The sequence below is a fragment of the Rhineura floridana genome, chromosome 4 (genome assembly GCF_030035675.1).
Source record: "Rhineura floridana isolate rRhiFlo1 chromosome 4, rRhiFlo1.hap2, whole genome shotgun sequence".
NCBI classification, from domain to species: Eukaryota; Metazoa; Chordata; class Lepidosauria; order Squamata; family Rhineuridae; genus Rhineura; species Rhineura floridana.
The window spans coordinates 180,696,121-180,718,431 of record NC_084483.1 but is presented as its reverse complement, the minus strand read 5'-3'; the positions used below and the strand labels follow the sequence as shown (position 1 = coordinate 180,718,431).

Genomic DNA, 22,311 nt, shown 5'->3' with positions numbered 1-22,311 from the left:
CATAAAATTTGGTGGCCACTAGCTTATTTGGCTTTTTTAAAAGGATTAGATAAATGCATGAAGTCTGTTAGCCAAGATAGCTAAGTACACAAAGTTTCAAACACCATGTGCACTTCGAATACCTCATGTACATTAATATTTCATTTAACTGTGGTGTCCTGGGAAATGTTCAATAGATTTGGGTTGTTGCAAGGGCTAAAACAGACATGATGCAGGAGATCTGCAAGTAGTTTTTCTCCACTTAAAAGCAACTACGTTTGTACAGTTTGTATTGGAGCAGCAACCAGTGGTGTAGTAGCACATTTTGAAGTACAGTACAGGAGTTCATCACAACAGCCCCTATAGTTGCGCCTGCAAGGAGAATCCAAAAATACAGGCAATTGTGTTATACATGCACACACAACAGCAGCAGCAGCAGGAGGAAGTGTGGTTTAAACCTTTGCCCCATACCATTAAATCACCCCTGAAGCTCCAGTGAGCATCTCAGTGAAAAAAAATGCAGGCATGATAGCAGTACTTTTGTGTGTGTGTGTGTGTGTGCGTGTGCACTGGTTGGGTTTATAGCTATTTCAGGGGCAACAGGTCTGGAAAACAGCAAATAGGGGAACTGCTAACTCCCCTCTCCAACATCATAGCTCCAGTCAACCTTACAACCCCTTCCTCCCCCCTGGCTACTTTGAAGTATTTCTGAGATCTATTTCAGCCTTAAGAATTATTATGACACAAATATCACACTGATCTAGAACACCATGAAGTGTTGTAAAGAAGAATTCTTAGGCAATTGGAGTGCTCTTTTACATGCTTGTGTAATGTTGTTGGTGAACACACATTTCGAATCTGGATGTACAATTCTGAACTTTATGTGTACGGCTAATTTGAGCCATGAAGGAGGAGCAAATGTGCACTATTGCACCTATGCAATTTGCTTCAGGTTTTGGTCTGGTTTGATAACTAGCATAGCATATTGCTTAGTGATAGAAGTCAGAACTCCACCAAGGTTGGCTGGAAGTTGCTGTAACTACATTTACCTCCACAGTTACAAGAGTAAGAGGGCACCTCTAGGCGCAAGGGGGGAGGGGGTGACAGTTTAGTTTTATTTAGTTTATAGTTTATTTATATACCACATTTTGGCCAAAAGGCCCCCAAAGTCGTGAACAACTTATTAAAACAGATTACCAAAAAATAAATTACATAAGAAATAACCAGTAAAAACTATACAATAAAAATACAATGCAACAAGAACAATGCAAATACAAGAACAATGCAACAAAAGAACAAAGTAAAAAAAATTGCAACCAAAAAAAATTGTTTTCAAAAGATGCACACAGTGGGGCATTTGCTTTACTGACAATACAGCCCCAGGTTTTTTATGTGCTTAACAGAAATTACTTTTGTAAACTCCTAAAAGGACACTTATTAGCAAATCACACAGACCTGCAGTAATGGGATGAAATCCTCTTATTCCAAATAGTTACAGTTTGGTTTTGCTAAAATGCAAATGAATTTTGATGCGTCATCATTTGGATGCAGACAGACGCCAGGGGGGAGTGGGCAAAGACAGTGACTGACCTAACAGTTTGTGGTCCTGTGTGTCCAGCCATGGGCAAATGTGTGTTTAAATGCATTTTAAACCAAAGCCAGAGGAAACATTCTGGCTGCTATTGAAGCAGCTAGTTTGTCTTCAGCCTGGGTCTTTTCCCTCTTCAGTGTGACAGTATTTGAAGAAGGCTATCATGATATTTGTTATGCTACAAAGATTAGCATTGATGGCAGGTGATACGATATTTGTTTGCAGTGATAAATCTGCAATAACTCATTCACACATGCAATTCACCAGTTCCTCCTACAGTAAACTCACGCTGAGCATGCATGTGTAAGCTAGAAATGGATAGATCAGTCTATTTCAGCTCCACTCTTAAATCTGTTCTGACCCATTTTCTTATCAATCTGCTGGTTTAAAAAAATGCACATATTTTGAACTTAATTTTTTCACAAAATAAACATTTCCGTATGCATTTTACCCTAAAATACACAAAAACTGTAGCAAAAAACTTAGAAAGTGTGAAAAGCAAAGGATAATTGTGTTCTAATTCACATATAACTCCCGGGAAGTGCAAATCGGGTTAGTGTGCTTAAAAACGTGAGCAAAAGAAATCCTCACGAGCCCCCAGTGTCACCTGAACTGGATGAAGACCACGGCTGGTAATATACTGCTAGAATGTCTTAGCAGGAAGCCACAGATAACTCAGGGACTGAGAGAAAACTCCTTACCAATCCTACCTCAGAAATCTTTGGAGTGGTTAAATAAAGTCACAGTCTGGGTTTCAGGACAGGATCTTGGGTGTGTAGTGGGCATTGCTCCTGGGGGGTCAGGTGGCTGCTGTGGCCAGGACTGTGCCAGCTACACCCCTTCCTGGAGAATACAGATCTGGCCACAGTGATTGGGGTGGCAGGTGCGAGGGGGGGAAGCAGGGGGGAGGGGGCGGCATTTTGATGCATCATCATTTTGCTGCAGACAGGCGTGAGGGGGAAGGGGTGACAGGTGTGAGGGGGAGGGGTGACAGGCATGAGGGGGATAGGCATGGGGGGAGGGGGCGACAGGTGTGAGGAGCGGGCAGCATTTTGATGCATCATCATTTTGCTGTAGACAGGTGTGGGAGGCAGCGGGTGTGAGGGGGAGGGGCAGTGGGTGGGAGGGGGCAGAGGGCAACAGGTGCAAGGGGGGAGGGGTGACAGGAGGGAGGGGAGAGGCGGCGGCAGGAGGGGGAGGCAGGTGGCAGGACGAGCAGGGGGCACACACACACACACACACACACACACACACACACACCATGTCACTCACCTCAGCTCTTCACCACTGTTCTGCTGCTGCCGCCTTCTCCTACTTCATCCTTGCCCTCCGGCACAGTGTGGCTCTCCACTTCCTTGTGCCTCCTAACACAGAGCACGAGGGAAGAGCTACACTGCACAGAAGCCCAGTTTGAGGCACATGTCTTTTCTCCGCCATTCTACCAATCACAGCAACAGAAGATTTCCCCTGCTTTCTCCCCCCCAGTAACGTCCAAATGTAATGTGGAAATGTTACAGTTGCAGGTGAAAAGTAATAAAATTACCACTCGTTCTGTTACAAGCAAAATGTAACAAAGTTACCCTCTCGTTACACAAAAAAGTAATAAATTACAAGTAACTCGTTATTTCTAACAAGTTACTTCCAAGCTCTGCTACATACACATGCTGTAGTGTTTGGCCATGTTTTTAAAAGGCATTTTATACAGTAGGGCCCCGCTTTACGGCGCTTTGCTTTATGGCGCTTCACTAATGCGGTGGTCTCAATTACATGCAATTTGACTAAAGCCCCACTCATACGGCACTTGTTCTACTTTCACGGTGGTTTTTGGGCGTCACACACCATTCTATTCAATAAGTTCCGCTTTTCAGCGGGGGTCCGGAGTGTAACCCACCGTATGAGTGGGGCCCTACTGTAGTCCTTGGACAGGCCTCAGGGACCCTCACATACTGTACCACTGACATCCACAAAATGATAAAACAGGTTTTTAAAAATTGCAATAAGAAGCTATTGTTAGTCAAAATGAAAAAAATAGAGAAACAAATATCTATGCTTGGAAAGGACCTGTGCTTGCAGCAGTGCATCACTTCAGAAAGGGAACATACATTGTCTAGGCCTTTATGAAAGCTACAAACATTTCCCACTTTCTCAACCTGTGCTGATTATGGACTCATTATTTGTGCCTAGGTTATATTTCTGCAAGCATTTCTACCACTTGCTTATCCGGATAATTATATTCAAACATGCCATTACGACTTTTGGTCCTTTGTCGCACAAAACCTGCTGACTTTTAGGGTCTTCCTGTTTGTCTGCCTGTGGACCTCCTACAACTGTTAAGATAAATGTACAAATCCCATCTCCAGTGCCAGCAGTATAGATTAATTGATAGTCCCACCAGAGTGCATTAGGAGAATGCTTAGAAACCTTACAGGGATGTTTTAAATGGAAATGGACTACCTTCAAGTCGATTCAGTATTCAGTGGGGATTTACCATTGCCTTCCTCTGAGGCTGAGAGGTAGTATCTAACCCAAGGTCACCCAGTGAGCTTCCTGACTGTGTGGGGATTCGAACCCTGGTGTCCCAGGTCATAGTCCAACCCTCTAACCACTACACCACACTGGCTGTCACAGGGATGTTTAGTATGGGCATAATACATTAATTAAAATGACATTTCTATGATGACTTTTGTGAAGGGCAGAAGCTTTTGAAATCATCAGCTTTTCTGTTTTGCTGAGGTAAATAATTGAGCTTCTTTTGATATTTTGATATTAAGTCTGTATCAGTAATGTGGATGTTGCTTTTCTTTGAAAGGAGTGTGGAATGTTCAGAGTTGGCATACTGACATATTGCTTCAAGGGGTAATTGGGAGTGAGAATCAGCTAGAAAAATTGTCATCACTTTTGTTTATTTGTATTTAGAACAGGAATGGAGAACTTCTTCAGTCCTGAGGGCATACTCAAGGTAGTAAATACATGTACAAAATTTAAAACAAATCAATCACATGCTAGCCAATTTAAAACTAGGTTAAAGCTACAATGATGAGATATACATCATGAACTAGAACAGAAGTAGCCAACGTAGTGCCCTACAGATGTTGTGGACTATAACACCCATTGTCCTGACCATTAGCCATACTGGTTTGGGCTAATGGGAGTTGTAATCCATAGCATGTGGAAGGTACCTTTTTGCTACCTCTGAATTAGAGTTTCATCAAATTTGTATATTTGAGATTCATATAATTAAACTCGTAGCCAGAAATTTTGTAGAGAGACGGCCTAAGGGAATCATTTCAGAACAACCAGAACATAAATGGGAATATCACAGTAACCGTAACTTATTAAATGTTAATTCACTAATAGGCAAAAAACCATGCGGTTTAAGAACGTACCTATAGCCCGCAGATATTTCTATCAAACTTTTAAAAGAAGGGAAATTGGGCAGCTAAGTGAATGCACCAGGGGGAGCAGGAGACCTGACCTCCTCTCCGAGATATTGGACTGCCCTACAAATTTGTCAACATGCAAACACAATTTCGGTTGGTCTTTCACAGTCCAATCCACTTTCTGTGTAGCTTGGAAGAATTGGGTAACATGTGCCTCTGAGCATATGGTGAGTGGTGGCAACACCTGCCATCTCCAAAGATGGAGAATTATCTTTTTGTATGTTTGTTGGTGTTCTTCTTACTTTGCTTCTTTCCTGTGTTACTAATGTTTCTACAGAGATGTAATCTAGACCATTTTATTTCTCTCATTATTCATCTTAGAAATCTGTGTCAAATTTATTTTTATTAATTTCAAAGGTTTTTATTGGTCAATGTCATATGATGGTGAAGATAGCCTTTTGTGTTTCAAATTGGAGATTATGTTCTATTTCTAGTTTGGGTGCATTAACAGATGAATCTAAAACTGCAGTTTGATGTAAAATCAACTGATTACAATATGTTGCTCCTTCAGGAATGACTCTAGCTGTTGGAAAAAACAAACTTAGCCTGCCCAAGATGCATGTTTTCAGCCTGCTATGTTTAAACCACTTCATTTAAGGCAAGGTGGGCACGGTCAATTAAAAACATAGAGCACACCTAGAATATATTTCACCTCCCACTGTTTTATCTTGTGCAAACTGAGGCACTCCTGATGTACACTGGAGACTATTCTACAGAATAGTCAGTGCCATTATTCCTTTATTATTTTTGGACTTTCTTTAGTGTATATTTTGCAAAGTGGTGTTGTACTTCACATATTCACAGAAATAGAAACAAAAGAAAATGATTTCCTATAGGAAACTTCACTGAAATTGCAAAGTAAATCAAACATATTTAAAGTGACTATCTGAACTGTCAACTGTCTTAACAATGTTGCTTCTTCCCTGCTAAAACAAGATCAGCACAGCACATGTCTTGTTTCTATTATTTGGGCTGATTTCAGGTGATGGAGAGTGTTGCCACCACTCGCCATATGCTCAGAGGCACATGTTACCAAATTCTTCCAAGCTACACAGCAAGTGGATTGGACTGTGAAAGACCAACCCAAATTGTGTTTGCATTTTGACAAATTTGTAGGGCAGTCCAATATCTCAGAGAGGAGGTCAGGTCTCCTGCTCCCCTGGTGCATTCACTATAGCTGCCCAATTTCCCTGATTTTATAAGTTTGATAGAAGTATCTGTGGGCTGTAGGTACGTTCTTAAACCTCAAGGTTTTTTGCCTATGAGTGAATTTCTTTGCATTTTAATCCAGAAGGTAAGAAATGGGATCCTGTGCAAGTTTGCTGAGAATGGATTGATCATCTGCATGCTTATTGAGTTCAGTGGGATTTACTCCCCTGCAATCATGCTTAGGATAGGTGAAACTAAATACAGGGGATGGGGAGGAGGGAGGGGTGGAGGGGAGCAGGCCGGAGGGGGAGGAGAGAAGGATAGTTTTCATCAATTGCATGTTTATTGAGTTCAGTGGGATTTACTCCCATGCAATCATGAGGAAGAAGAGGGGAGAGGAGGGGGAAGGAGGAAAAAGCCAAGTCTGATCATTTGCATGCTTATTGAGTTCAATGGGATTTACTCCTATGTAATCATGGTTAGGATAGGTAAAACTGACCATGGGGGTGCAGCAGTGGGAGGGGAGAGGAGAGGAAAGGAGAAAGGGAGGGGAGCAGAAGGGGGGAGGGGCAAAGGAAGGGGCAGGGGAGCGCAGGTTTGATAATTTACATGCTTATTAAGTTCAGTGGTATGTACTCCCATGCAATCATGCTTAAGATAGATAAAACTGACCACGGGGAGGCAGAGGAGGAGGGGATTGGAGGGAAAGGAAGGGGCAAGAGGGGAGGAGAGAGGGAGGAGGAGAAGGGAGGGTGAGTTTGATTAGTTGCATACTTCTTTATTCAGTGGGATTTAGTTCTGTGCAATCATGTTTGAAAATGGAAATGGACTGCCTTCAAGTTGATCCCGACTTATGGTAACCCTGTGAATAGGGTTTTCATGCTAAACAGTATTCAGAGGTGGTTTTACCTTTGCCTTCCTCTGAGGCTGAGAGGCAGTGACTGGCCCAAGGTGACCCAGTGAGCTTCATGGCTGTGTGGGGATTTGAACCCTGGTCTCCCAGGTCGTAGTCCAACACTGACCTGGGGGAGGGGCAGGGAGGGTAGGAGGAGGGGAAGGGTAGGAGATTGGGTGAGTGGGCACTGGGCAGAGGGGAAGCCGCTTTCCTTTCCAAAAGGAAAACATTGTGAACAGTATCATTGCTTTTCAGGGTTTCCCCCACCTTTTTATTCTACAGCAGGCACATGTAGTCTCCCACCCAAATTTAAATCAAAGCTGTCCCTGGCCATATCCACACCAGACCTTTATTTCACTTTGGACAGTCATGGCTTCTCTCAAAGAATCCTGGGAAGTGTGGTTAGTGAAGGGTGCTGAGAGTTGCTAGGAGACGCCCTGTTCCCCTCACAGAGCACCTGACTGTTAAACCAGTCTGGCCACTGGAGCTCTGTCCAGGGAATAGGAGTCTCCTCTCAGCACCCTTCACAAACTACACTTCCCAGGATTCTCTGAGGGAACCCATGACTGTCTCACATGAAATCAAAGTCTGGTATGGATGTGGCCCTCTGATTAGGCAAGCCAAGCAGCTGTGAGTCTGGCTTTTAGAACACTGACAGTTGGTTCTTACTGAGCATGCCTGACATTATCATTGAGTTCAAGCCAAAATTTATTAAATTAATTAAAAATCAGCCAGACATTTTTTTAACTTTTAAACTGCAGAAGATGGTCAGCGTATGGGGCAAGGTCAGTATTAGGATTACAGGTACTCTGTGACCATGGCTGATTTTTAATGAATTTCAACAGATTATGAGAACTCTAAGAGAAAAAACTCCAACAGGGGTCTGGGTTTTTTCTCTCTCTCTTTAGACTTTGAACTCTTGATTCTTTCTGACTGTTTTGTTTTTTGTCATGAAAAGTTACAGGGTGTTTAAGCAAGTGTTTCTGAGTTCAGGACTGTAAGTTTTGTAAGGTTTGGTTTTCAAATGAGCTTATGGGAAGCTCAATTTAACATTGCGTTATGTGAAAAATCCACGCTGGCTATTGTACTGTATAATAAAATGTAGCTGTCAGTTATCCCAGTACCATTTGTATGCATTGGCCAGAACATTGGAAGGCAGTAGAGTAGGGTCCCGCTTCTCGGCGTTCCATTAATACGGCACCAGCGGGGCAATTAGCTGGAGGGGGTGTGGAGCTCCCCACACTCCAGGTGATCACACCGGAGGAAGGGAAGATCAGCTGTAGCATGCGACAGCTGATCTTCTCCTCTTCTGGTGCGATCAGACTCCTGCTAGAGCTGATCGTGCCCGAGGAGGGGAAGATCTGATCTTCTCCTCCTCTGGTGCAATCAGCGGGTTAGGTTCCAGACCCCCACGCTACAGTTGATCTGCTTCTTGGTGGTTTTTGCTTTCCGGCAAGGGTCTGGAACCTAACCTGCCGTATGAGTGGGGCCCTACTGTAATGTTGATGTTTTCATGTTCATGGTGGACACTCAAGTGGATTGGATATGTTGCGCCTCTTTAATATTCTTATGTGGAAGTTTAAGGATAAACGAAAAAAGCTCAGTAAAATATTGATACTTTGTATGCGTAGTCAGCACAAATAACCCATGGCAAACATTTATTGCACTGGTTTTTAAAATTGTGTACCACGGAAACCTGTTGTTTTTTGGAAGCTTATTTGGTGTTCCTTTATGAGACAAACAATAATTTTAAAAAACAACCTTACCCATTACTGCCAGTTTTCCCCTGCAATGTATAGCCACAGGAGATTACAGAGTGGCTGCGTTTGGGCGCTACACTAAATCACATGTGGGTAAACTATGACCCACTCCCTGTGTGACCTGCCAAACTCCAGGAAACATCTCCCACTTTCTCCTGCTGCCTAGTTGGATCAGCCATCGGCTGCATGGTTGCGAAATTACTGCTGCTAAGCACTGCAACAGTATGACAGCAGTTCACACAGTACATATCTTCTCATTTTTTGTCCACCTTTTTGCTTTGCAACTAGGATAACTTCTTGTAGAGAGTTATGAATTCTTAAGTAGTTTTGTACTTGAAAAAACTACCTCTTCGGGGGAGAGAAAGGCACCCAGCTTTTGTGAACAACAGTGTTCACTGTTGTTTCCGTCTTGCTGCACCCCCTGAAAAGATGCTTCTGAGGTTGGAGGCTTTTTAGAACAGCATGGGGGAAATGAGAGGACAGCTTGCACATGTAGAAATTGCTTTTGAGTCATGCGTGCAGGGCAGCTTTTGGAGCTAAGTCCTTCAGATAAATTAGTTTGACAATTTTGGTTGGTCTCCATTCCATTTCCATTCTTTGTCAGTCACTTAATATTGATTTCTTTAAATGGAGGCATCAGATGATTTGCATCTCACTGGAATAGAACTGAGCACCCCCCACTGGCAGACCAGTAATTGAACTGTTGCTTGCATAATACTGCATGCTAAACATTGTTTTGCCTCAGGCAGACCTAGACTAGTGCTGTACACTTCTGTACACTGTACACTGTCATTCCACTTGCACAACAGACTTCCACTTGCACAATGGAACTTCCCCCTTCTCTCCCCTGCCAACCCCCAGTGCACCCTCAAAATGACTTCCAGAGCAGATTGGGGGGTCACGCAGGAAGAGAAAGTAGAAATCACATTGTGTGAGTGGCATTTGGCACATGCAGCATTGGATACAACCTTCTGTGTATAATAGAAATGTATTGGCATAATATGTTTTATTTTGTTTGATCAGCTTTGTAGAAATTAACAGTATAGTGGTCTACCTCAGTAAAAATGGCCATTTATTCTTAAGATGCCAGCGTTTAGAAGTGTTTTGAAAAAATAATCTGGTCTAGGCAGTAGTATACAGGTTCTATAGTTAACTACAATAAACATGTTCAAAAAGTGTAAGAAATCTTTTTTTTTTTTTTACTGATATAAAGTCACTGTCAGTACAATCCACCAGGAAATTCTACTGGGTACTTCAAGAGTATGATGGCAGTGCACACAGTATAAAACTTGCAGGCACGTCTAAATTCTTGTTTTTATACAATGAAAAATTGCCTGTTTGGGAGCCAAAGTCAAACTGTGGTTTGTTGGCCTGCTCAACATCTTGCAGCAACAGGCTGTATCTTTTGTAGATATTCCCCATATAGCACATTCCTGCCCATAACTTGTTCAGCAGAGTTCTCGGTTAGCTGCCTTGTCCCTTTGGAACAGAAATGTTGCTGATTATGTATTACTTTTCTTATTTTACTTGGCAGCAGAATTTAAAGTGTACTAGTTCATAGCTGATTTATAAAGGCTGATATTGTGAATGAATGTTATAGTACCTAGACATCAAAGCAGTGAAACCATTATAATTAAATGTTTTTATTGCAACTTCCTTGCAGCTGCTCCTTTTCTTAGCTCAGATTTTATTGTCCAAGATAAGGTTTTCTTTGAAGTTCGAAAGGAGGAATATTAGTGTCAAGTGGGGAGGAAAACATTCACCTAAATAAAAATAACGGCTGTGTATCTATCCTTATGACTGAATTCTTATACATAGACTTTATATAAATTATGGCCTGGTTTGTATGCAATTAAAACCATAATCAAGCTTAACTGTCTGAAACCCTGGAGAGCATGTGCCAGTCAGTATAGACACCATTGAGCTAAATGGACCTAGGATCTGATTCTGTATAATATTATAGTTCCTCTATTTCTTCCTAATATTACTATATTATGCCCACAGTTATGGAAAACTGCAATCATCTGTAAATAGATCCTTGAGATCCAAAAGTTTAAAACGGGGGGAGGGAATGGATCATATGGAAGGACAAATTACTCAGCCTCTGTTCAGGCTAAGCATTCTATATGTGAAGAGTAGAGGAAACGAAATATCATCCCCTTCTCTTTATTTTGTTGAGAATACTAGTTTTAGGTGATAATTCATTAGGATTAGTAAGATTATGTCTGCAAAGAGTGGCATGCATGTAGGAAAAATACTATAGAAATACTCCTTTTAATCAGGGCTATTCCGACCCCTCTATTTTTCTACTGTCTGACTCTGACTCCTTCATAAATGGCAAATGTATATTAACTAGTAATATACTGTAGTAAAATGGTAGCACAAGGCATTTCATCACCACCACGTAAATCATCAGGCTAGATTGATAGAACATAAAATATATTTATTTGATTAAAATCTCTGAACAAGAAAACTTTCCTAAATTCCTATGAAAGTTTTTATTTGAAGTTGGAGTTGGTACATTTCTACCGACTCCGACTCCACCCAAAATTGCTTCTGACTCCACGACTCCAACTCCGACTCCACAGCCCTGCTTTTAATTACTCATTTTTTCTGTTGGTTCTTTCCATTTTTACATTATCTACAAAGTAGGTGGAATACACAGTTATTTAAGTCTAGACTTCTGTGGGAAGCTATTTACCAGTAAATCTTTAGCAATCTATTTAAGAACTTTGGCACAGACCTTTCTCAAGAGGTTTTCAAACCTTGGAAGTTTTTTGTGCTTCGTGCTTTGGATAATGATAACAATAAGCACATAATTTATTTATCATTTTTAAAATAACAAATGAAGTTTTATAATTAACCATGATCAGATGCTTAATTACTTCTGGAAAGACGCATCCTAATGATTTCAGTAAAATTGCATTTCAGTGTTACGAAACAAAACAGCATAATGAAGTACAGCCAGTCTTAATGTTTACTTCATAGCATAAATGCAATTCTCATTAAGGTTGTTCTTTTGATTATGCAGTTAGCCCTTGGATTGCCCTTAGGTTTACCTTGGCTGAGGCGTTTGCAGTTAAATGCCACTGTGAAAATTACTGGAAAACATTAACATTTACATGTTATTGTAAGCTGACATGCTGAGCCTGATGGGAAGTAAAATGTATAAATAGCCTTGTTTGTATGCATAGGGTGAAAATCTGCTTAGTTCTAGCAACTGTTATTACTATGTGGCTCATTTGTTTGCTGGGGCTTAGGTTACTTTATGAGTTATCTTCCTTTCTATAAGTGTGAGTTTATAGTTTTTGAAGAAATGCAGTTATAATGGAAGCAGAAAAAAACGTATATTGTCTAATATTAATTTTGTCACATAAGCTATAAACCTTTCTGGTTCTGTAGTTGTCTAGACATTGTTTCCCCTAGCACTAGCAATAACAACCCAGTAAGATTATTCATTCTGTTCATAGAGGTAGGATGGACAAAAAAAGTTGTACAATCCATCTAAGTCCTGCTCAGAGTAGACCTACTGAAATTAATAAACCAAAGTTAGCCATGTCTATTAACTTTAATGAGCCTACTATGAGTAGGACTTGGTTGCAGGACCAACAGGCATCCCAGATGCAATCCAGATGGCAGTCTGCCATAATCCCTAAACAGGGTACATCTCCTGTCTTCCATTTATTTGTCAATCTTATTTGTTTAAATGTGTTTTTCTGGCACAAAGTATGACAATTGGTCATGTAATGAGCATGATCCAAATGCAGCAGTTATTGGCTAGATGCCCATCTGTGCTTATTGCAGTCCCTGATATCCAAGCGGAAAAGGGCTCCTTATGCCTAAGGACAGTCCAGAGTGCCACAATATTTTAAATAAAGCACAATTGAGTCGTCAGCAGAAAACTGCAAGATTCCTTCATAAATTTCATTCGCTTATAATAACTATCAAGCAAGTATATTTTCCCAAACTATTTTATTGTTCTTCATTGTTATTGGGATAAGTAGTATTGAGATTATTATGAAAAATTACATTACATTAGGAAATTAAAGACCAAGGACACAAATGGTTTTCACTCTGATATATATTTGTTTTCTGAGTTGAACACTGGACACCAGAAACCACAGTTGAGTCTTGCTGCATGAGATCAAAGGTTCATCTAGTCCAGTATCCTGTTCCATAGTCTGGCCAGTCAGATGCCTCCAGGAAGCCTACAGGCCAGGCCTCAAGGCAATAATAACCTTAACCAACTGTTCCCCAGCAACAAATGGTGTTCAGTGGCATCTGAATATGGAGCCCTAATGGTATGTTTATTCCATTTCCCAAACAGATCATGGGGCCTCAGTTAACATGGGAGGTGGGAAGTGTGTGACCTTTCATTCATCATACCCAGCTCCCTTCCTCTGCAGCCTAAATGCTTTAACCTTCAGCCTCAGGAAATGTACCCTTACTGCAGGGTGTAGTTGGACTCTAGGATTTGACTTATAAGAGTGCACCCTTCCCACATTCATCTGTGAACCAAATGGGGAAACTCAGAACACATTCTAGGTGGCTGTCCTACAAGAAAAACACTTAACACATACCAGAGCATTTTGGGGAAGTGTTAGAGGGAGTTTTCGTCTGAACGAACCTGCTTGAATTTTAAGAGAATTTTCTCCAAGTTCCCACCACCAGCACCACCATCTGAAGGGAAGTGGGTGGTGAACAAGGAAATTGTCTTCTATGTTGTGCTCTGTGTGTGGAATATTTTCTCCAGGCCCACTTTCCAGGTAGGAATCTTGATATCGTTATAATACCAGATGAAGATCTTTTTATTCACCCAGTAACTATAAATTCAAATATATAACCTGCAGATGAGTAACTTATATAGATGGTGATAAACCAATGCCAATATGTACAGTCTGCGTCTGTGTTGGAATTGCTTTTTAATATGTTTTTTAAACCTTAATATGTATTTTTAACCCTTTTTATTTAAGATGTTTTTAAAGCTTTTAAAAATGTTTTTAAAGTTGTTTTGTTTTAGTGTATTTTAAGGTCTGTTTTATGATGTTTTAAAGTGTTTTAGTGATTTTGTTTGCTGCCCTGGGCTCCTGCTGGGAGGAAGGGTGGGATATAACTCAAATAATAAAATAAATAAATAAATAAATGTATGTCTCCACAGGGTTATACATCCCCCCTCCCACTGTCCCTCAACAGCAGCATTCATATATGCTGGTAGCAGTGACAGTGAAGGGTATATTGTTTCTCTTTAACCAGGTACATTCCTTTGTAGAATAAGACTGGAGGGAAAGCCAAAAGTATGTAACGGGCTTTCATGATGCTTAATTTGGTTTTTGCATTTCCTGTGAGATCGTCTGTGAGGTCACTTGAAAAGATTGACTAGATTAATCTCGATATGCATTCACTAGAATAAAATACATACAGACATTTTGAAAGTGTTTTATTTTCTCTTGTATTAAAAAAATAATTCACAGAGAGACCATTTCAAGCTAAAATATGTTATTTTTTCAGTTAGGAAAGAACCCTAGTTCTCCTTACCAGCATTATTGCATTCTTTCCACTCCCTCCCAAAGTATCTAATCTCATTATTAGTTGGTTTCTGTTTTCACTTGCATATTGTCATTTTGTAAAATGCAATATAAAAAAAATAGCTTGGATAAAGAGAAATGAGAACAGAGTTGCACACCCGTAGTAGGGCTCCCCAGTGTTTCTCTTCCTGCTGCTATGTGTTGTAGTCCCCAAAAAGCCACTCGTAAGAGCAGGGAGGGGGGACAGTGAGTCCAGAATGGCATGTGGGGAGCTGGAGCAGGAGTGGGGAAATCAGAGAGTCTCCATTCCATTAGCAGAAGGCACTTCTTCTCAACTGGGAGATCTCTGGATTCCACCTAAATGAGCTTGGGATTGTATTGTGTAATGTGAATACTCCGGCTGAGATCCAAAGTTTTCCTTCCATGAATGGAAGAACTTTTGATCCAGTGAAGAATTTCATTGGCAAAAGGAGGGAAGGTGACTTTCATCTATTTCCCCCTGCAAAACCCCCACCCGCCACTATTCTGGAGAGTCGTACAGAGCAGAATTTCAGAGCATCAAAGGGTCTTCAGGGGGAGGGGGGAAATCAATGAAAGTAGCCTTCCCACTTTCCACTGGTGGTAGCAAAGTTGGGATCCAAGCATATATATATATTTAAGGTAAAGTATTTCATATACCTAATGATGTTGTTGCACTGCACAAGATACACATCTGTGCAGTGTTACATCTCAAAAACTTGTAAGGATCTTCCCCTTTTAGCCTAAATCAGTATTATAGTTCTACTTCTTTTACTTGAAGCAAGTTAATTTCTATATTGCTTGAAGTTGTAACTTTTGCTACATTTTTGCTAAGCCCAACAATAGCAGGGCAATGTTCCAAAATGTGAAATGGCAGCCAGCTACTGTGTGGGTGTATATAGGTTTATTATGTGCAAGATTTGCAACACCCTTTTGATTAAATTTCAGGGGATTTTTAATCTTTCTTACTGAGCAGAGTAAGAAAACTGCTCAGTAAGAAAACTCCGAACTTACTTCTCCCCAGAAAAAATTGACTAGCCAAGTCTGACGACTTTTCTCATTTGATAGCATGTCCCTGAAGAACAGATAATCTAATTAATATGCATTGGGCATCTTGTACTTTAAAAACTTGAACAGAACCTAATGGGTATGCCATTATACACTGTACATTATACATATGTGCATTGTACACTCATTATTGGTGCTATTTTTCAAACAACCTTCACCTCCAATTCCTTCAGGCTTCCACCTTCTTCAGTGCTGCATTTTTTTCCAGTTTACTGTTTGCACAGTGTTTTATTTCTACTGCTGAAACATCTGTATTACTTCTACTTCCGTACTACTTCTACTTCTACTGCTGAAACATCTGTACTTTTTCAGGGAGTTAAATTTTCTGTGCTAAAAATGTACAGTATAGGGTGATGTCAGTTTACTTTTTTCAAGAATCCCTGAGCTGAACAATCGGAGTATTGTTTCATCCTTCCAGCCAGGAATGTGAATATTTTTATTGTATACTTGAATCTCCCAAACAGGCTAAAGGTATGCAAGCAGACATTTTATGACTCCAGGTTAGCTTGAGGGAAAGGAAGGTTTAACCGTTCGAGTTCATAGAGAGACAATTATAATTATATAAATCAGGAAACTTAAAAACCATCTGTATTTTGAAAGGCTGTTTGAAGCTCTTAGAGTTACAGACTCTGTATTGTAAGAAAAGGCTTATTTAATAAATACAACTTTGGGTTTGCTGCATTTAAACTATAACATGTGGTAGTATATTATCAGTGTTGACACATAAGGAATACCATATCTTAATAATAATAATAATAAATTTAATTTCTTCGTCGCCTATCTGGCCAATGGCCACTCTAGGCGACTTACAAAATTGTTAGAATACAATTAATAAAATACAGTAATACAATATAAAAACAATACATCTGCAGCAACAATATTAAAACTGGGCAGGAGGCATTACAGTTATAACAATTAACCCTCCCCGGATACCCCGAAGGCCTGCTGAAAGAGCCAGGTCTTTAAGGCTTTCCGAAACACATTTAGGGAAGAGGCGTGCCGGAGATCTTGTGGGAGGGAGTTCCAAAGAGTGGGGGCCGCCACTGAGAATGCCCTCTCTCTAGTACCCGCCAATCTGGCTGTTTTTGTTGGCGGGATTGAGAGAAGGCCCTGTGTGGCCGATCTTGTCGGGCGGCATAATTGGTGGCGTTGAAGGCGCTCCGTGAGATAAACTGGGCCGGAACCGTGTAGGGATTTAAAGGTCAATACCAACACCTTGAATTGGGCTCGGAAAACAACTGGTAGCCAGTGTAGGTCGAACAACACTGGCGTGATGTGATCTCGGCGGCGACTATTCGTAAGTAGTCGAGCCGCCGCATTTTGTATCAGTTGTAATTTCCGGACCGTTTTCAAGGGTAACCCCACGTAGAGCGCATTACAGTAGTCCAAACGAGAGGTGACCAGGGCGTGTACCACTAGTGGGAGCTGGTGAACAGGAAGGTAGGGTTGCAGCCTTCGTATGAGGTGTAGTTGGTACCAGGCTGCCCGGCTCACTGCCGAAATCTGAGCCTCCATGGACAGCCTGGAATCAAGCACAACCCCAAGGCTGCGGACCTGGTCCTTTAGGGGTAGACTCACCCCGTTGAACTTCAGGTCAATGTCGCCCAACCTTCTTTTGTCCCCCACAAGTAGTACCTCGGTCTTATCAGGGTTCAACTTCAGCTTGTTCCTTCCCATCCATCCACTCACGGATTCCAGGCAGTTGGACAAGGTCTCCACAGCCAACTCTGGTGAAGATTTAAACAAGAGATAGAGCTGAGTGTCATCCGCATATTGATGACACTGCAGCCCAAATCTCCTGATGATTGCTCCCAGCGGCTTCATATAGATGTTAAATAGCATGGGAGAGAGGATAGAGCCCTGTGGCACACCACAATTGAGAGGCCAAGGGTCTGATACCTCCTCCCCCAATGCTACCTGTTGGTACCTATTGGAGAGAAAGGAATGGAACCACTGTAATACAGTGCCTCCAATTCCCAATCCCTCCAGGCGAAGCAGAAGGATACTGTGGTCGACAGTATCAAAAGCCGCTGAGAGATCGAGGAGGACAAGAAAGGTGGATTCTCCCCTATCTAATGCCCTCCTCAAATCATCTACCAGAGCGACCAAGGCTGTTTCAGTTCCGTGACCAGTCCTGAAACCCGATTGGTATGGATCCAAATAATCCGTTTCATCCAAGTGTGCTGACATCTTGGCATTGTATTTAATTAGATTTGGCGTGCTTATCAGTTGGCCAGTCAGATAAGGTCAGTTGACTGCCCATTGTTTGATCACATCAAAATATTCCAAATGTTGTATTGCTGTGTAGGTGGCCTCAGTGGCTAGGACTGCCTGTTTCCATCTCCCACTGGTTTGCTACCCAATGCCCAAAATGATGGCAAGAGTGCCTGGATTAGTGAAAGAAGACCAAACACAGATATTAACCCCTGACAGCGAAAAGGATTCACCTGCTTCACAAATTACTTCTAAAATTGCATCCCTTCAAAGTTATTTATTAAAAAAATGGGATGATGGTTTTATGTTGCTAGACGATAAATCTCATCTTTAATAAAATGGAGGACACTGCTAAAATAGCGAATGAAGCGTTAGAGCTGGGAATTCAATACGTGGATGTGATTAAACATATTGTTCATAGTCAAAGGGATCTCAATCAAGTGGATGATCAGGAGAATCGGGGCTCTTGCAGGAATCTTAGAGTTCGTGGGATTGGTGAATGGTCAGGTCATAAGGACATTACTCAGCTCTTAATAGACTGGTGGTCAGCAGTACTACCAGAGGGTGGGTATCACTACCTCTGATACAGAACGTGCACACCGGAGCTTGGGCCCCATCCTAAAAATAACACACACACCCAAGAGACATTGTGGTTGCATTTTATAATTTTGCTAAGAAAGAAGCACTGCTTAAAGCTATATGTGAAAAAGGTCAGATTGACTTTGGAGGAAAGCCAGTGCTTTTCCTACAAGACCTGAGTGCAGGAACCTTACGCCACCACAAGCCATTTCATCCTGCTACTGAATTACTACATGCAGCAGGCATCAAGTGTCATTGGGGCTTTCTGTTTGCCCTGATAGTGGAAGTTGATAATGTTCAACACAAAGGGGCAATCAAGAAAGAAGTAGTAAGCTTACTGGCACTGTTCAATCTAACATCACCTTGGGAAGAAGAGGAGCTTGAATCTGATGACCTTATTAACATGGTCCTTGCAGGAGAAGATTGGAAATCCTTTCCTCAAGCTACTAAATGTAGACGGCGTCATAGAAGTGAAACTTCCACCATTAACCTCAATCTTTAGAGATCGACAAGATCAACAACCACAAGAAAGAAATGAAGGGCATCAAAACATAATGGGTACACCATAATTACACATCACCAGGAAGGAAGGGATGATAAGAGGAATCATTCATTGATTTCAATCTAGTTTATCACGTTATAATCACATTTTATCAATATGAGTCTATTAAGATTCTTCAGTTTATAATAAGGAATAAGGGCACTTGAACACAAAAGGTTTTGAATGTGTAAGGTTTAATAGAATAAGGGTTAGCGAAAGCAAAGAGTTCCTGTAAAGTAAAATCATTATACTTAACTTTGGTTAGGATTACAATGCACTTGCAGGCTGTATAAAGCCTTGTATCTTCGGCCAACTAAAAACAGCTCCTTCGGACAATACCTGTAAACAGAGAGTTTCTGTCTCTAGTTAGGCACAGGGGTTGTATGTTGGGGGGGTGATTTGAAGTGTAGTTGTGGATTAAAGAGTTTCCTTTTTTACCATCTGCATCTGTGTTAGAATTGCTTGTTAATATGTGTTTTTAATAATATGTTTTAACCCTTTAAAAGATGTTTTTAAAGCTTTTTTAAAAAAATGTTTTAATGTTTTGTTTTAATGTATTTTAAGGTCTGTTTTTGTGATGTTTTAAGGTGTTTTTAGCATTTTTGTTTGCCACCCTGGGCTCCTCCTGGGAGGAAGGGCGGGATATAAATCAAATAATAAATAAAAAGAGTCACAAATTAGATTTATATAGGAATACACAGGATTTTGCAGAGCTGGTTCAGGTTAGTAGGTTCATCCTAAATTCAAAAAGGGAGGTACAGGTGTGCATATTGGGTCTGTTACATATTATATATGTCTGAATTTCTTGCTTTGACATTAAATGTGAGGGGCCTGCGGAATGTCATCAAACATCGGAGAGTTTCTGATTACGTCAGAAACCAGAAACCCTCCATCGTATTTTTACAGGAAATTTATAAGCCAAACATAAAAAGTCATCTGCTTCCGCATAATTATTTTGGTTTGCAATTTCTGGCTCCAGGAGGTAGTCATTCCAGGGGGATGGGTATTATTTTTGCTAAATCATTGGATTTTCAGGTTCATCAACAACAAATAGATTTTTGTTTCAGGGTTGTTACATAATAGTATCTTTACATTTGCATCAATTTACTCTCCTAATACTAACCAATTTAATTTTCTGGCGAGAACACTAAAACAGCTTCATAAATTTGCAGTAGGTGAAATTATTATTGGCGGAGGTCTGAACATGATATGTGACCTCAAACTGGATAGAAGTATGGGACAACAATCACCTTATAGGAAGAGTAAGTCTTCCATGCTTAAATTGTTCCATTATGGATTAATAGACACTTGGCAACATGCTAATATTGGTGTTAAAGATTACTCTTATTATCCATCCAGATTTAAATCATTTTCCCGGTTAGATCACATCCTCTTGTTTCCTAACTTAGTATCAGGCATCACTAGAGCTGCTATATTTCCTAGATTAGTTTTGGATCATGCAGCAGGTGGGGTGTTTGTTAAAAGTTTTCCATGCACCCCTACACACCAGTGTGGAGGATTAACTCACTTCTTCTTTCAGATCAGTTGGCCTCTAAAACACTACAGGATCAGTTGGTGGAATATTTTACAATAAACATTACTCCAGAAATTAGCTATAATATTATCTGGGGATGCCATGAAAGCCACAATGAGAGGGCACTGTATAGCTGAAGCAGTTAAAAGAAAATGTTACATTGATCCTATGAAAACTCAATTGTTAAAGAGGTAGAATTATTAGAAACTCAACATCAGAAAAAAGGCTCTAGCACTTTATTTAAGGAACTGCACAAAAAAAGAGTTGGAAGAGTTAGATTCCACTAAAATAGCTAAATCTATCTGGTATACTAAATAAAAATATTATGAGTGGGGTAATAAGAATTCTAAATTGCTAGCTCATGCCCTTAAGACACAACGTACAGCTACATGAATTTTGGCAATATCCCACCATGATGAAAAGATATATGATTTTAGAGAAATCAATGGATGCTCTGCAGAATTTTATAAAGAATTATATGGCACTAAATCTACCAAATTAGAAGATACTAGAACATACTTCCTTAGTTTCTCTACCCCTACATTTTAAAATGCCCAGAAACAGATTTTAAATAAAAAAATATTGGAAGTGTCTGCTGCTATTAAAAGACTCAAACACAACAAAGCTCAGGGGCCGGATGGGTTCAGTAGCTCCTGGACACATGGAACTCATCTTGTATAATAGTCATCCCCAATAAAGAGAGGATGAAAATGGAATCTTATCGGCCGATAAATCTTCCAAATCAGGATCAAAAATTATTCACATCCATAATACCAGCCAGACTTAACTTGATGATAACTGATTTGGTCCATGTAGACCAAACAGATTTCATCACGGGCAGACATATATTGGACCCCATTAGATGACTGCTTAATGTTATACATCATTCTATGGTATGTGTACTGCCTTCAAGTCGATTCCGACTTATGACAACCCTATGATTAGAGTTTTCATGAGGCTGAGAGGCAGTGACTGGCCCAAGGTCACCCAGTGAGCTTCATGGCTGTGTGGGGATTCAAACCCTGGTCTCCCAGGTCGTAGTCCAACACCTTCACCACTACCCCACACTAGAGAAGCAAAAAAATCACTGGGAGTTTTGTCCTTAGACATTTATAAAACCTTTGACTGTTTGAACTGGAATTATTTAAAGAGGATTCTAGAGAAATATCAATTGGGAGAAAAGGTGCTAGATGTGATAGATCGATGATACAATACAACTAATGCTGTGATTCAAACCAATAATTTAGACTCTGACCCGATAATACGGTGTGGTACAAAATAAGGGTGTCCTTTATCAGCTATATATTCCAAGTCTGAGGTAGTCCTTGGTATGAGAATGGATGTTTTAAAAACATATGCTTTCATCATTGAAACAAAGGGAAAAGTTGGGGAAGAAGAGAATTCAGAAATGTTCACTTATACTTTGGTCATACTTTGTTTTGCTGTTTGTGATCCCTTTTGAAAAGTCCATATGGATTTTCAATTTCAATGCATTGTTTTCTTTTTGTGTTAGGACTGTCCTTATGGCATCTTCTCTGGAGGCACAGGTGTTGCTGAATATTCTTGAATGAAACTATTGCTTTACTAGCATCTCATCTGAATATGGGTATATATAAATCCTAGAAGATCCAAGTAATGGCAAGCAGGGATTGACTCTATTGACTATACAGTAGGGCCCCACTCATACGGCAGGTTAGGTTCCAGACCCCCGCCGAAAAGCACTGAAAAGCGGATCAGCTGTAGCACAGGGGTCTGGAACCTAACCCGCTGATCGCACCAGAGAAGGAGATTAGCTCTTCCCCTTGGGTGCGATCAGCTCGTGTGGGAGTCGGATCGCGCCAGAAGAGAAGATCAGCTGTCGCACGCTACAGCTGATCTTCCCCCCTCCGGTGCGATCAGCTGGAGTGCGGGAGTCGGACCGCCCCCAAGGAGGAGAAGATCAGCTGTCGCACGCTACAGCTGATCTTCCTGTCCTCCGGCACGATCAGCTGGAATGCAGGGAGCTCCAGTCCCCCCTC

General features: G+C 40.8%; 1 protein-coding gene across 8 annotated transcripts in view; it reads left to right on the top strand.

Moving 5' to 3' along the window:
* The window catches only part of THADA (THADA armadillo repeat containing), a 266,610-nt gene that overhangs the window by 150,464 nt on the left and 93,835 nt on the right, over window positions 1-22,311 (top strand). The window contains exon 30 of one of the 8 annotated variants that reach the window (XM_061625380.1): window positions 21,807-21,899. The exons of 6 other annotated variants lie outside the window; for them this stretch is intronic. In XM_061625380.1, the coding sequence (XP_061481364.1) occupies window positions 21,807-21,860 (54 nt within the window). In that variant the 3' untranslated portion in view covers window positions 21,861-21,899. Of the gene's footprint in view, window positions 1-12,618; window positions 12,675-21,806; window positions 21,900-22,311 lie in introns of those variants that run through there. One more of the 8 variants, XM_061625381.1, reaches the window with a different exon arrangement.